This window comes from Vollenhovia emeryi, unplaced genomic scaffold, assembly GCF_000949405.1.
Source record: "Vollenhovia emeryi isolate VEMERY1.0 unplaced genomic scaffold, V.emery_V1.0 DF939248.1, whole genome shotgun sequence".
In the NCBI taxonomy this organism is placed as follows: Eukaryota; Metazoa; Arthropoda; class Insecta; order Hymenoptera; family Formicidae; genus Vollenhovia; species Vollenhovia emeryi.
The window spans coordinates 152,510-168,381 of record NW_011967118.1 but is presented as its reverse complement, the minus strand read 5'-3'; the positions used below and the strand labels follow the sequence as shown (position 1 = coordinate 168,381).

Sequence of the window (15,872 nt, the reverse complement as noted above, 5' to 3'; positions counted from 1 at the left end):
ATTATCTACATTTGTTATTGCATAAGTTTTACCATTTTACCAGTTTATAATTCTCACATTGTAGACTAACTGAGGAAGACCCGAAGAAGGGTCGAAACGTATTTATACTTGATATCATTAAAGAGAGAATTTAATTCGTACTGTGAGAACTGAGATCCGTTCATTTTGTGGCTCACATTGGCACTTCTCCTTCCTTAATTTTTTTTTAATTTTTAATACCCTGTATATTTGCATTGTAATAAAAATTAAACATAAATAACGCTAAATATAAAATAACACTATATGTATACATAAATGTAGTATAATAAAAAGAACGCGGACTTGGATATAGTTTTGGTAGCAAATAAACAAAAATGTTTGCTCATGAATAAATCTTCAGCAGTAGTATCTACACTTGTCGTCAACATTTTTTGCATAATGCATTTTACGTCGATAGATTAAAATGTTATTGCTAACATTCAATTTTAACATTTCTTTATATACGTTGTATAATGCAAATGAAAAATAGAATCACTCGAAATCAAAGTCCTTCCTTTCTATTTCTTCTAATAGATTTGTCTCATTGGATGTTTGTATTTCACTTTGAAATTGCACAGTATCATTAAGATCTTCGTCTCCTGATGAAGCACTCGACGTATCTCTGCAATTAATCAAAGAGAGATTAGAAGGGTAGAAACTGTAATAAAGGAATTCATTTTTAAGATACAATAATGCATTACTCATCAACAAAGTATGTTCTTCTTTTCCTCAAATTGTATACTTTCGCTTCTGTCTTCCATTTCACTGAAACCTCATCCCGATCTTTCTCAAATTCTGAACTTGAATAGGACCTGCATTAAAATGAGAAGTGACTAACAAATGGAAAGTGCGATAGAACAATTAATGTTTTAAGTTTTGCATGTACGTATTACTGGATCATTCGGCCAAAACATTAATTTTTTTCAATTCAAACTTAGTGAGTTGTAATCTCTTCAAGTATCAGAATTTGTATTTATGGTAATCTGTGAGATGTTTTATGTTTTATACTTTAAGTAAAGTGAATAATTACTCTTCACTTGTCTCTGTTTCTTCTTTCTTTCGTTTAAATAGCTTCCGGGTGTTTGTTCGTACTGCACTTTCTTCTTGAGGCCCATTGCCATGGAAATCGGGATTATCGTTCAATGATCTTGAAGTAGTCTGCTCAGCTCTGTATTTATACACAATATGATTAGTAAAACATGCATTGTACTTAATGAAGATAAATTATAATAATTTATTATAAAAGTTTATTATAAATACGCAGGCTATCCGATAAATAACCGGACTGACGCTATAAAACATAAAACAATAGTCGTATTTATAAATGAATTTTTTATTCGAAATATGTTTCTCCTGCATCGATGTTGGAGGACGATCAAGTAATGAACTGAACGATTTTTCGAGTTCTGTTTTCTGAATTGCCTTGAATAATCGCCTTGTTACACACGACAACTTTGATTGCTTCAGTATATTATTCTATCGGGTCCCTTCATCAGGATTTTCAGTTTCGGAAACTGAAGAAAATCGTGCTAAATCTGAAGAATAAGATGAATGGTCAAGAACGTACACTCGTTTTTGTGTCAAAAACTGCTTGATGATAACAATCTTGTGGGCCGGTGAATTGTCATACAAGAGTAACCAGCTACCAAGCTTTTTGTATTCGGGTCTTGGTCTTGCAATTACATGGATTTGTTTCAGAGGGTCAAACGGTACTCGCTCTTAAGCAAATTCTGACTCTTAAAAAATATGCATTCTCAACCATTGATCTGATTCTCCAGATTTAGTGCGATTATTTTCCGTTGTCAAAACTAAAAATGTCAATAAAAGGGTCTGAAGTGAATCAAAGTCGCTGTGACAAAAGTACTTGAAAAAATTACGAAATTAGAAAGATTCCTTCAAAAGTCGTTCCGCTCATTACTTGATCTCTCTCAACGCTGCATCGAAACAAGAGAAACATTTTGAATAAAAAGAAAGATTTACGCCAATACGACCGTTGTTTTATTTTAATCCAACACACACAGCCGGACGTTCGCGATTCTTTAACCAAAATTTATCATTATTATATTTGTGCCATTATAAAATCTTGTATTTACGCTTTCTTTAAATGCTATTGTATTTTTGTACCTCTTTTATACCTATTGTAATTTTACATGTTTTTCACATGTATACATACCGACAGTAAATTAAGTGTTGTCTTAAACACGACGTTGGATATCTACCATTTATTTTTAATGTTTTTTTACATCCTTTGCATATGGCATTGTTGTCCGTTACATCGTACTTTTCCCATACGCGTGATATTCTTCGCTCTAATTTAGATTTACTCGAATCTTTTATTTTTAAGCGGCTTATGAAAGAATAGATGCAAGGTTAGATATAAAATTAATCAGTTTTACAATAGTTGCATATTGCGATTATATATTTATAAGCTTTTTTGGGCACTATTTTATCATTATATCTATTACAAACACATAAATATTTTAAATGTTCCTCGGATGTGTACTTACGGACAATGAAGTAAGTGTCTGGTTACATCTGATGTTGAAGCTCTATCATATATCGTTATTGTTGTTTTACACGCTTTGCACGTGGCATTGTTGTCCGTTACATCATACTTATCCCATACGCTTGATATTTTTGGCATCGTCTCTAATTTAGCTTTATCCGGGTTATCAATTTTACAATTGCTTATGAAAGAATAAATGTGGTACAATGTCAAATATTTTTTCTACTATAACTGTATTATTATGTTTTCACACTTACTCTGCATGTTTTTTCATCATTAAGGGCTGGTTTTTTCAACCTCTTGGTAAGCTAACAAATAGTCAAAGTAAACACCTATCTTTGTCTAATTTAAAGGAAAAACAAAGATATGTATGTGATTTAACTATTAGTTAATTTACCAAGGAGTTGGAATAACCAGTTCTTAATCTATTATGTACTTTTCAATATTTCAAATATTTCTCAGATGTATACTAACCGACAATTGAATAAGTGTTGGCCTAATTTAATTGTTGGATGTTTAACATTTATATTAACTATTTTTTTACATTCTTTGCACGTTGCGTTCTTGTCCGTTACATCATACTCATCCCATACGCGTGATATTCTTCGTATCTTCTTGAACTGGTATTTATCATTATTGAAGTGGCTTATGAAAAAATAAACGCGGTAAGATGTCAAATTAATTAATTTCTTGCAATAACTGTATATTGGCATTACATTCACACATTGTCCATAGATATTATTTCATCAGTAAACCTATTATCGGGGTTGGGAAGTAACTCATTACTTGTAACGAAGTTTACAGTTACAGTTACTTTTTTTGGTAACTCTAACTTAACTTCGTTATTTTCTCTTACTCAGCTACATTAATAGTTACTTTATATATATTTTAAACCACCACAGATCGCATCAGGCCTTGCATTCGCGCATAAAAACCTTTATCGACACTTCACAATTCAAATGCAGATTTGATATTTTTATTTTCAATACAAGAAAGGAACTGCAAAGTAACGATTCGTTACTTTTTGAGTAACCGTAACTGTAACGCGTTACTTTTCAGAAGGTAACTTGTAACTGCATATTAGTTACATTTTTAGCGAAAAAACTGTAACTATAACTGGATACTTTTATAAAGCATATAACTTCTCCAACCCTGCCTATTATATACACATCGATGTTTTAAATAATTGTGAGACGTATACATACCGGCAATGTAATAAGTGCTGCTTTAAATTTGTTGTAGGACATTTACCCTTTATTGTTATGGTTCTGTTACATCCTTTGCACGTTGCATAGTTGCCTCTTTCATCGTACTTGTCCCATAAGCGTGATCTTCTTTTTCCTTTCTTTAAATTATATTTATCCGGGTGAATAACTTTTAAATGAATTATTAAAATATGCACGCCATACATTGCCAGATTAATTCTTTTCATGCAATGCTTGCATGTTGCCGTTAGACATGTTATTTTGTAATTTTCCTTTATGCTGTAACGCCTTGGATGTTCGTCTAATTCTGTTATTTCATGTTCATCGTATAAGTGATATTTTAAGATTTGCAGTCTATCATGATTAGAAAATACTTCTTCGCAACGATTGCACTTTAGTGTGTCAGAATTTTCTTTTGTATAATGTTTCCACATCCATTCCTCAATTACCATTTTAGTCGTTTTATATCACACAGTGTTTGATATTAAATATGATTGCTTGCTGAAATTATAAGAAAAACTTCTTTGAAGTTGGACATAAAAGGTCGAAGAAAGCGATATAATTTCTCATTAAAATATAGGGTAAGCCGGGAGAAGATCCCCTAGTTATATTGTTGAAATAGGAATAAACCAATAGTCACAATGCAAATTTTGTGTAAACTAATATTTAAGCTTTCCTATGGCAAAAGAATATTAGAAAACGAAGGGAGAGTTTGTTTATAGTCACCAGTGATGATTAAAACTTAAAGCGGGAAACTTATAGTCAACTTATAGTCAGAGTATTAAATATACTATAATCTAGTATTAAACAAATAAAGGAATTTGCCAGTCAGGTTGACTATAAGTTTCCCGTTTTAAAAATTATTAGAAATATAAAATTATGCGCTAACGTAATCTCAAATAATGACCGCACTATAATCCCTTAATACATTTCCATGCGTTATACACATTTCATATACAAATATCAGTTGAATTATATTCGCATAATATGTTATATATATATTCCTTTATGATCACTTTGCAATATATCATAGTTTCAATAATCATAATAATGACGTTAGTGCTTTATTGCATAACTTTCTCAGGGTAAATATAAAACTTTTAATAACAGCGTGACGACGTTAAGAGTTTTGCGTTCATCCTGGACAAAGAGGCAGTTTTGCAATAAAAAACTAACGTCATTATTGCGATTTCTGAAATCATCATGGCTTTATTCATCACTTAAAAGTTATATCGTTGTAACTGCAGCATCATTTTAACGTCATCGTGAACCCTTGTTCTACCTGGGTAATAGACACAATAAAAAGGAAATGTGTTAAAAGTTAATACTTTTTGCTTGAAATATACATTCGTCGAATGTTAGAGCATTCACACAATACATTAAGAAACTCTATTCTAATATAAGAGTGCAGCAATTTTGTGCTTAGAATTCGCGTCATGAAAATATGGCTATTGAGTCAGAGACAACTGTTTCACGTGGATTCACAAAATATGTTGAATAAATCCACTTTAATGAAAAGAAATAATAAAATAATACCAAACAACAATGCAATATTATACAAATCACTTGATTTGAATAGATCTCAGGTTTTTAAAATTTAACTTCATAAATTTAGACATCTATGCACGCGTCACTTACATTACTACTAAAATATATGACCATGTGATGAATTACGAAGTAAATGTTAACAAAAAGGCATCTTTGACTAACGGGCATCTTAACACGAATTAAACCGAATCGTTTACTTGTGAACAAAGTAAGAACGGCCGATCTTAAATTTAAGTAATGTGATAAAATAAGAGTCGGAGAATCACGAAAGTCTTACCAAGTATTTCATTCCTCACTACGTGTATTAATTGAATGCCCATGCATTAATGGCCATTCATCTTCTGTATGAATGTCCTAATGACTTTCGATGACGAAAAGTAAAAAGGTAAAATACAATACAAACTCTCAGAATACCTCCCTTATAAGAGAAGGCTCAGAACTGATCTGCTGATTTTAATTAAACTTGGCAATGTACAATACAACGGTCTACGGAAACATAACGATACACCTCTATTTGAAGATGAAGACTATGAACTGTTTGCGAGAAACGGGTAGAACTCATTTTACGACAGCGTCAAGTTTCTACAAAACAGGTCAGACAGATATGCAGGAATATTATATATGTATTTTGAAGAACTCTGCAAGTTTGCAAAGTGTCATCGAAATCGGCGGAGTTCAATACTGAGCCTTCCCTTATAAGTTATAATCAGTACAAGATTATCTTTTTACAAAAGGTAAAAAAACAATGCATGTATGTACATGCGTTCCTGACGTACAAAAGATGTGATATTAAAAATTAACACCAATTTATGATTGACAGTAAAATCACATATAATTATTTTACTTGTTTGTATAGAGCATATTGTAAAAAAACTGATATGTAAATTAGTATAATAATAACAATTATTTATTGTACTATTCTTTGTATTTGTAACTAACAAATCCTTAAGTAGGTGATGTGTTATGTGTATGTATAATAACATATACTCGCGCGCGCGCGCACGAAACATTTTATATAAAGACACACAGTTCAATGTAAATGCACAAAAATTCATATATACACATATATTCATTCATATATTATGCATAAATCTACATACATACATGCGCAAACACATTATTCATACCAAGCACATATGTATATCTCAATAGCGCACTTGGATGAGCTATAAAAATATTTAAGTACGGTTATCACGTTAATGGTTTAGGAGATTTACATTTTTATCAGTATAATTTATTATAAAACGTATTAAAAATATTATATTTATATAGATCACAACTGCTTTATTGATCTTAATTCAACTGTTTGGACAAAGTTAAAGTAAAGATATATAAACGTTCTCCTTTTTAAGGGCAAAATGACTTCTTATTCTATTGAATAACATAGATAAAACTTTTCATGGTTTTAATAATACTGTTTAGTACACTGTTTAGTAAGATCTACACACACAGTGTCTAAAAATATTATAAATGTAAAAGCGAAGGTATCAGAATTTCAATACCACAAGTCAGAAAGAGAGAGAGAGAGAAAGAGAATGTGTATGTATGTGTGTGTTTATAGTATGATATAATATGGCATATAATAACCATGCTCTTGACTTAGAAAATGATCCCTGGTGTCGAAAATAGGAAAATTCTGCTGTGGCTTACTGTGATTACTTAAAAATTTTAATATACATTAATGTCAAATTAGAAATTTATGTCATGATATCTCCATTCGTAGAATACGAAGAAAATGCTAAAAACACTTTTATTATGTAATTTAAATTAGCTATTGATTCAAATTAATTAGAACTTAATCACTTTAGCCGAAAATGTAAACGTCGTTTATATGAAGGGCTAAAACAAATAGAACCGCGGCCTCCAGGTGGAATATAAAACTCACAATGACACCATTTAAAAGCCCATTAGAAAAATATGAATAAGATCATATTGATCTTATTTACATTTTGGCAAAGTTTCGATGACTTATTTTTTTAATAACATATTGACTATGATACCCCAAGAGAAAAATATTACGCAAAATTGTATGACAGCAGCTTTATTTACACTACAAATTATAAAATTATTGTTATAAGAGATGAGAAATAAGCTTGACTGCATGAAATATGGCACTTTAAGTATCAATATTATAATACAAAATAAATCTATAATAACGTATTAACAGTATAAGAAACGATAAATGAGTATTAATATAAATATGATTCTTTCAGAATTACCAAACAAATCAAATTTAAAACATAACTTATTTCTTAATATTATTGTATACATAAAGCTTAATGGAAATCTGTAATATGCCTTTAGCTGTATCTAATGGTACAAATTATAAAAGAATATATTTACAAAAAGTCTTCTTGTAACACATATGAAGTATATAGGTACATATAAAGCGCATCAGATAAATAAATAATATCGATATATGCTACACAATGTGCCGATGTCATCGGTTTATCTGATGCCATACCAAGCATTAATATAATATTAAGTGTATCGGAAAGTTCCGTCCCAATGTTTCCTTGACAAGTTTTGTAACGTGAGACCAAGCGTTGTCATAAAGCAAAATCATTTTATGCTGTCTCGTTTTATATTCTAGTCGTTTTTCGTGCAATGCTCGGCTCAAACGGAACATTTGTTCTCGGTAGAGATCTCTCTGTGACTGTTTGACCACTTTTCAATAGCTCATGGTACACCACACCTTTCTGATCCCACCAAATACCGAGCATTGCCTAATTTCCATAGATATTCCGCTTTGGCGTCGATGATGAGGGTTGGCCGGGGTCGCAAATGGTTTGTCGACGTTTGGGGTTGTTCAAATAAATTCATTTTTCATTCCCAGTGATGATACGATGTAAAAACCCCTTTGTTGCCTAGTAAGCAGAATTTCGCAGGTGGTTTTTCGCCTTTCAACGTTTCTTAGCTTTCAGTTTATATGGGACCCATTTTCCTTCCTTGTAGACCCTTCCCAAGGCTTTTAAACGATCGGAAATGACAGATTGAGCACAGTTTAATGTTTCTGCAAGTTGACTTTCGGTTTGACATGGATCTTCGTCCAGCAATGTCTGCAATTCTTCGTCTTTTGGCAATCCAGAACCTTCTTTGTCCTCTATATCAAAATCACCCTTTTTAAAGCGTCGATACCATTCTCTGCAGCTTTTATAGGAAGGAGCACTATCACCATAAGTTTCTACAAGCGCTCGATGAGCTTCAGCTGCAGTTTTCTTCATATTGAACAAAAGGATTAACACTTGGCGTATATGATGCTCACTTGGCTCAAATTTCAACATTTTCGATGCAGTACAAAACAATGTTATTGATGCCAACGTATACCTTTGTGTACTGAATTTTATTGACAAATGTCAAAACTAAAAACGCGCCTATTTGCTGCTAAACGGACGGAACTTTCCGATTAATATACTGAAATGGGAACAATGGAAACAATGGCCATATCACATTAATACAAAAATAACAAATCCTTTCTCTCTTCTGACTGGAATGCGATGAAAATTCGAAAAACTGGCATAACAGAAAACGGAACTTTTTAAATTTCCAAACTGGACATAACGTTTTCAAAGTAGAAATCCTGATACAGAAAAACAGTCATTATCGTAACATACAACATCTAAATTAAGTAAAGTAAGGTAAACGAACCTACTTCGAAACAGCACCTATGTTTGCATCACAAGTGAAACACATCACAAAATTAATTTATGATCATTAATTATCATAAAAACTGCTATCGCCCTTATCATAATTAATTATCTCTCTCTCTCTCAACGGAGCTATTATTTAATATATCTTCATTTATGATGTTCTTTGTCACCAATATCAAAATCTGACGTTACGTGATGGCTAATACGAAACATTAAAGTGTTCCAAAGTAGATTCGCTTATTCTAATGTATTTTGTAAGTCAAATCCGAATTTTGGACATTAAAAACTTCGCTAACTTTACTTCCAGAATTACTTGCTATTTTGTGTATCGTTATTGTACATTTGCGAACAGTTAAAATATTTCTTGCTTCTTGAGATTGGAAACGTATACAAATTAATGGAAAGAACGGAATAGATTGTTTCATATAAAACAGTCCGAGACGAATGAAGAGATGCGATAGTTTCACGCCAAATATAAGCGCCCCGAGTTATGTTTTCACCGTTCTATCTTTCATTAATTGCATAGGCTTTAACGGAAATTTCTAAAGAAACTGACTAAATAGTAAAAAATATGCTCAATTAATCAGTCATGAGTATTCTAATTCAGTTTCCAAAATTAGGATATGACCTCCTTTCGACACTTCATCTTACATACAATGCAATTACAATTACTCGTTCTGAAGAATTTGCGTCATTAGATTTTCCACTGATTAATTGTATGGAACCAACGCGACATTTTCTTCTCCGCCTGTCGAATTGTTATTCAGAAAATACCTTTAAACCAGCACCTATATACAAAATAAAGATCAGTGTTAAAACCACCTGAAAATAAGATACATGGTTTGTGGAGCTAAATTTGAACTTACCATTGATTGCTTCGTGATATTTCGTATTTTTAAGTTTAAGTTTTAATTAGCCTTTATAACCTCATATAGGAAAACGGCATGGAACGTCTGGGGGGTCCGGGGTCTGGAGTTGTATAATGGATGGGGATGGAAACATGGGGTCACAAACGTGCGGCGATTACAGAAAACGACTTCAGCGCACTCTGTTAAATGTATGAGGAATTTGCGTATGAAATTTCAAAATCAGTCATGATGAAATTATCTTTTTTTGTACACAATTACTTGTTCGTTTTATTATTTACTCATATAATCTAACAAATATATTCAAAAGGCACGAATGTTTCGAAAATTCATGCAAATATCTTGAAAAGTTTGAAATAAATTTCTTTACATCTTCAAGTCACTTTTGTATTATTTTTGCCCAGGTAATTTTTAAGTGACAAGTAAAATCATCATTATGTCAGTTAAATAACTACCGAACAACAGAGTTTGCTTTATTTCTGCTGTCACTCTGTTGGCAAGTTATGTCAGCAGCGTCTGTTCAATTTCCGCCATCAATCTCGGCTGCGTTCCGATATTAATTGCCAGTACTGAAAATCTATAGTTTACGTCACGTATAACCAGAGACTGCCAGAGAGAAACCTGAGAGCGGCCACGCCGGCATTTTAAGGCCTTCACACATAAAATTCCGTAAGGACGTAAAACGTAAGCGTAAGAAAATCAACAGGTTGGATTTGCTACTGCTTGCGTCATTGCCTTACGTTCTCGACTGTGATTGGTCGATTTTCTTATGCTTACGTTTTACGTCCTTACGGAATTTTGTGTGTGAAGGCCTTTACTCGATACAGTTTTCGCTCGGTTGATTACAGCGCCTTACGCCCATTTTCCTTTTTGGAACTATTTCGCTACACCCATTTTCAAGCACTGCCGATAAAGTCTCCACTTGGTGCGTGTCCGTGCTACGCCCTGTTACGTCTGATTGTGAGTTATAGAAATTATCAAGTTCTCGACTAAGAACTCGTAACCGAACAAATCAGGGAAATTAATAAGCCATCACTCGTCAAATCAGTCAATTACCAGAATACTGTAAATTCAAATCTCTTCCCTAGTTTTCAGCCACCCTGCATTCACCGGGTTTACTGGGGATTAGGGGATTAGTGATCCATTGTCTGAACAAAGTATAAGTAATTGTAAAAATCTTTACTCACCAAAAATTGATACTGTCTTATTCTCTTTATAAAAGATATTGTATATATGTATGTTTATATTGCGAAATACTTTCAGCTCCTTACAAGAGAGTGAAATGCCTCCTGCTTCCCTTACAGTAAGTTAGAATACGGTGAAACAATAATGCGTTGAAATTTGGTGAAGTCAGCGAACGTCTTAGCGGTAGAGTGGTTGAAGAATAACTAACTGTGTGACAACGACGAAGCGGTGGTATCTGGTCCGCATATTCTCCATGGCGGGGGTAGTAGGGCTAGAGGAAACCTCGTCTCGTTTGTCTTTTGGTATGTCAGTAGCCGCCACAGGGTATTGGGATCCTTCGTTGTTTATGGGAGATTAGCGAGCTGGTAGAGATAAGTGGTATTGTTCGAGTGAAGCTTTTCTATCGGTCTTCGCTTATAACGCTTCCTTATAAAATATTACAGTTGCGTCTTTCTTGATGTGGCAGTACATATGTATAAGAATGTATCGGATTTTTTCGTATCACGGATTTTGCAATTTTCTATTATTATAAAATGCACTCGAATCACGTTTAGAGCGACGTGCTTATCTGCCTATCTATCGCGATAAGTTCAGCAAAATAAAAAAACGTGATAGAAAACAAAATAGATCGTGTCTTATCTTACTAGCCATAAATACTGTTCCAACAAATCTTACTCATAGTCGATAATTACGTGAGTAATTTATACAATTCTAATATCTCAAATTTATTGAGACATTAGTTTTGTTTTAACTTAAAGAAAAAAGATATTTAAACGTATAAAATAATATTTAAAAAGTATTAAAATAATAAAATATTTAGCGTGGCAAGACAAATAAACATTTGAATGCTTCCAGACATTTGCATTCAGTACCAAATAAATTTTTTAATCTCCACGTATATACAGGGTGTTCCATTTTAATTTGCACATTAAAATATCTCAAAAAGTACTAAGCAAATAAAAAAATGTTTCAGACAGTTTCAGACAGAAAAAAATACACACTGACGAAAATGTTGAATGAAAACCATATTTCTTAAATCAACTATGCCACGGCTGTGCAAATACTTGTCAAATATACATGTAAAATTAAAACACAACTGTGCCATATTTCCATACATGCCTGACAATTGTCTTTCAGTAATCAAACTTTCTTACATGCAAACCATGGTAAGTGGAAAATGAATCTCGATAATGTCCCGGTTTGTAGCCGTCGCCAAGGCCGCAGACGGGAGACAATGGAGCTACCGAGTGGTCGACGGAAAAAGGGAACAAAGACATTGTTTTGTGCCTGGGAAAATACTTCCTTCGAAAGTAAACGCAAGAGGGGAATGCATTTTTCAAGATTAATTTAACATCAAAGTAATTTCAAAGTAGGAATATTCACTTAAAACAATTATTTTCTTTCTCACTGGCTTTAATCAATGTTATCAATCTGTTGTCTAATGGTTTTGTTCGTAACGTAAATTGTACACGCCTCCACATGCGCAAGAAACATATTCCACCGAAGAATTAATAAATTTCAGATGACACGTCCAAAATTTCGTTGGTCCGATTTATTATTCAAGAGAGGCGAAGCTGAGAAAACAATGAGGCCGTGGGTCTTTGTGTGGCCCAGTACCTAATATAACAACAGACCATTGTATGTAAAATACTTCCCGACAATAATTTAATATTCCCGTCTACGAGAAACAGCGACTGTGTCACGTTAATAAAGCATACACGATGAACGCATTAAACTACGTGTCGGCTCATTTGCATCGCTACGTGGGTGCGTAGATTTTGCAGAATTTGAAATGAAACGCCGGCTTTTCCCATTAACTGCGGTTGATAACAGTGGACTGTTTGATGCTTTATGCAATTTTTTATTTATACTGTACTATATTTTCTAAATTTTATTTCATTTAATTTATTTAGTATCGGCTTAGTAATTTATAGCGATCACTTTTTTATTTCACTTTAAACTACACAACTGACTTTTATTATTTTCATAAATCATTGAAAAATTCTCCAATAGCGACAATGAAAAAAATTTGGAATTTATTATACAGTTTCTGAAAAATCCTATTTCAAGGTCGTCGCTAAAATTTTCTACACGACTAAGTTCAATCGTCAAAATATTGTACATTTTTAAGATTATATTCTTCTTAAAAGAGAAGATTTTCTGAATTCACAATTAATGATAATTGTGTTATTTGAATTTACTGTTAATTGACAGACAAACTTTTCAGAAGTCAGATGCGATCAATCTTTTCGCCCGCAGACTATGCGACGACTATATCGGCAAATAAAAAGAATATGCACAATCTTGTCGAGTTCATCTCGTCTAGCACGTTCACCGCACAATGAACCGAACAGGCACGTGCGTGTTTTCGGATGTATACGAAGGCAAGGAGTGTTAGTTGAGTCATTTCGCGTAAGTAATTTCCGCGTAAGTCGCGGTTGGACATTCGTTCCCGCAGCTGCGAGTGCAGAGTCCGCTCAAGAGTTTGGCATCACCTCGATTCCTTCTTTGTCCCGCTTTGTCCGAGAAAATACTGCAAAATCAGCGAGCACGTGACTGAATCGACGTAAATAGTGAGGGGAAAAAAAATAACGAGTTCCGTTCAACAAAACGACACGAGGCACGATCGTGCGCGGCATGAGATGAGCTCGCGCGACGGTTTTACAAGACAAAGAAAAGAGCAATATTTATCACACAGCGGTCGCGTCGGCACACACGGCCCGCTAATTGTTTGCTTTTTCTCTTCGAGACGGAACCTTTCTATTTAATTAAATTGTTTTTATTCATTCATTCAATTACGCACAGAGACATTTGCGTGCGACTTTAAATCGAAAAATCAGATCGGGTAACAATTAATTAATATATAAAATAGTCTTTTCGTAGTCGTAAATCTAATTATATTCTTAGAAAAAGTAATAAAAGGAAGGACATTTATTTATATTTCGCTTCGTAGTGCGCTGTTTCGTTATTATTAGATTCAGTTGAAACGGCAGGAATTCCTTTATCCAAATCATGCTGATAAGATAACGTCGGGAGTATGTGTGCGTTACGCCATCGACATCGAGGTTGACGTCGCTAAAAAAAAACATTTCCATGCAGAGTTCTTTGTATCTGGACTGATCGATTCGAGAACGCAGACCGATAGACGCAGTCTTAATTACTGGATCGGAAACCTTTGTCTCCGAAGAGCGCAATCATACGTTACTGATATTCACGACTAAGGTAGGGGGAGATTCTGTTGCCTCAGAAATAGTATCTGTGTTCATTAACATAATGGACAACTTATTCACCATCGAAACAATAATCAAGACGAAAATTTATTCGATCGGCGCTCTCTTTCTTTTACGCAATGTTTATTAGTATACCTATTTTTTCCCAATTATCTGCGAGTGATAATTCGGGGATTACATTAAAAGAATATTGTGTCACGTATAAGACTTCAGTTGAAGAATACAAAGTTCGAAGGTGAAACGGGTGCTCTTACTGGCTTCTAGCGAATTGGGTTGCTTGCACTAGTGCGCACTGAGTGCTCACTGAAGCTTGTATACAGACAATTCTTATATTTAGGGATCGCCTTAAATATCTCTTGAGATCTGAGCGATCCCGAGCGGATCATTTTTCAGTAATAATTTTTCAACGTGTCTTTAAGACGAAGTTAAATATTAGAATTGACTGTAAACAGGTCTTAGTGTGCACTCACCCAGTGAGAAATGATTCGTCGATCGACGTCGAAATGGTGTCGAATCGACGTCAATTCGACGGTGTCGATGTCGATTCGACGTCGCTTCGACGTCGATCGACGAATCATTTCTCACTGGGCAGTGAGCACCAGTGCAAGCAACCGAATTCGCTATTAGTGCGCACTCAGTGTGCACCAGGGCAAGCAATCGAATTCGCTGTTAAATGCGATCGCGATACGATTTCAGCGCGAGTGCCCAGGTGTACGTAACGAGTAATCGGTTGCACCGAGGATTTCCCCCTGAAATTCGTACGTTTCGCAAGTGGCGTGTCCGCGCTCTCTATTTTCGCGGCTGACCACCGGGACGGCCGGGTTTCGCGCGTGTGTTTGCAGCCGCACATTACTCCGGCCTGTGTACGACGTGCAGGCCGGACGACAATGACATTCCGTGGCGTTGCCATTTTTCTAATCGTTTTAGATGTACAGCTAAGTCGACGGGGCCTTGGCTGCAAGCAGAAGCTAGCTCAAGGATGACGGCTGCCTGTCTATTCGAATTTCAACACGGTGCGAAGCTAAGCGGGTGAATGTCAGAGCCCCCCGGAGTCCCATCGTATGTCCGTAATGAGACGTATCTTTGCCGTATAATGCTTCTCGCCGCCACTCGCTTAGGTAGTCTTTATTTTTAGCTGGTCTCGTGAGTTTGTCTATCGAGCGTGCTCGGCTTATTAAAAAGGGATAAAAAGAAGAGGAGAGTAGAATTATCTGCCTTATGAAGCAATAATTTGAAACCCGAGGTTTCCCGTCTTTCTCTCTTCGTGGAAAATGTTGCTAATATCATGAGAATGATATTTAAAAAATTACGAGAAATGCGTTACGCTATTTTATTAAAACTGCACGCAGACAGATTTCTTTACAAAGAGTATATTAATACAAAATGTATTGTTTTCATCGTAAAGATACAGCTATTTTTTTAATCGTTATATTACACGTTCTCCAAAATTACACAAGACCTTGAATAGACTGGTAACGTATGTCAGACGTCCTCTTCGATCTACCATTTCCTTTATCTTAACGATACCAGGTGACACTTACGACTAATTGTAAGAGCTCTGAGATGCGAGTACTTTTGCAGGAAACTCGTAATTACTCTCGCACGGATATTACACGGCTGTTTACGTTTATGGTTTCAACTATCAAGCTATATAAATACATATA

At 34.4% G+C, this 15,872-nt stretch overlaps 1 protein-coding gene across 4 annotated transcripts; it reads right to left on the bottom strand.

Annotated features, from left to right (window-relative positions):
* Positions 1 to 288: 288 nt before the first annotated feature.
* On the bottom strand, positions 289 to 11,071 carry LOC105559947. Of its 4 annotated transcripts, XM_012008619.1 has the most exons (10): positions 9,794 to 10,390; positions 9,583 to 9,715; positions 4,906 to 5,011; positions 3,730 to 4,230; positions 2,999 to 3,169; positions 2,526 to 2,705; positions 2,192 to 2,365; positions 1,049 to 1,186; positions 720 to 830; positions 289 to 640 (listed from the first exon to the last, which is right to left on the bottom strand). In XM_012008619.1, the coding sequence occupies exons 4-10, from the start codon at positions 4,179 to 4,181 to the stop codon at positions 511 to 513; spliced, it is 1,356 nt and encodes a 451-aa protein (XP_011864009.1). In that variant the 5' UTR covers positions 4,182 to 4,230; positions 4,906 to 5,011; positions 9,583 to 9,715; positions 9,794 to 10,390; the 3' UTR covers positions 289 to 510. The 4 variants fall into 4 exon arrangements, with proteins under 4 accessions (XP_011864009.1, XP_011864008.1, XP_011864010.1 ...); XM_012008618.1 differs by lacking the exon at positions 4,906 to 5,011; XM_012008620.1 differs by lacking the exons at positions 4,906 to 5,011; positions 9,583 to 9,715; positions 9,794 to 10,390 and adding an exon at positions 10,981 to 11,071.
* Positions 11,072 to 15,872: the final 4,801 nt, after the last annotated feature.

Coding starts and splice junctions, on each gene's coding strand:
- LOC105559947 (XM_012008620.1), bottom strand. CDS start 4,181: ATGGTAATTGAGGAATGGATGTGGAAACATTATACAAAAGAAAATTCT. Junction 3,170..3,729: donor CAGCACTTATTACATTGCCG/GTATGTATACGT, acceptor TTTTTTCATAAG/CCACTTCAATAATGATAAAT. Junction 1,187..2,191: donor CAACACTTAATTTACTGTCG/GTATGTATACAT, acceptor GTATAAATACAG/AGCTGAGCAGACTACTTCAA.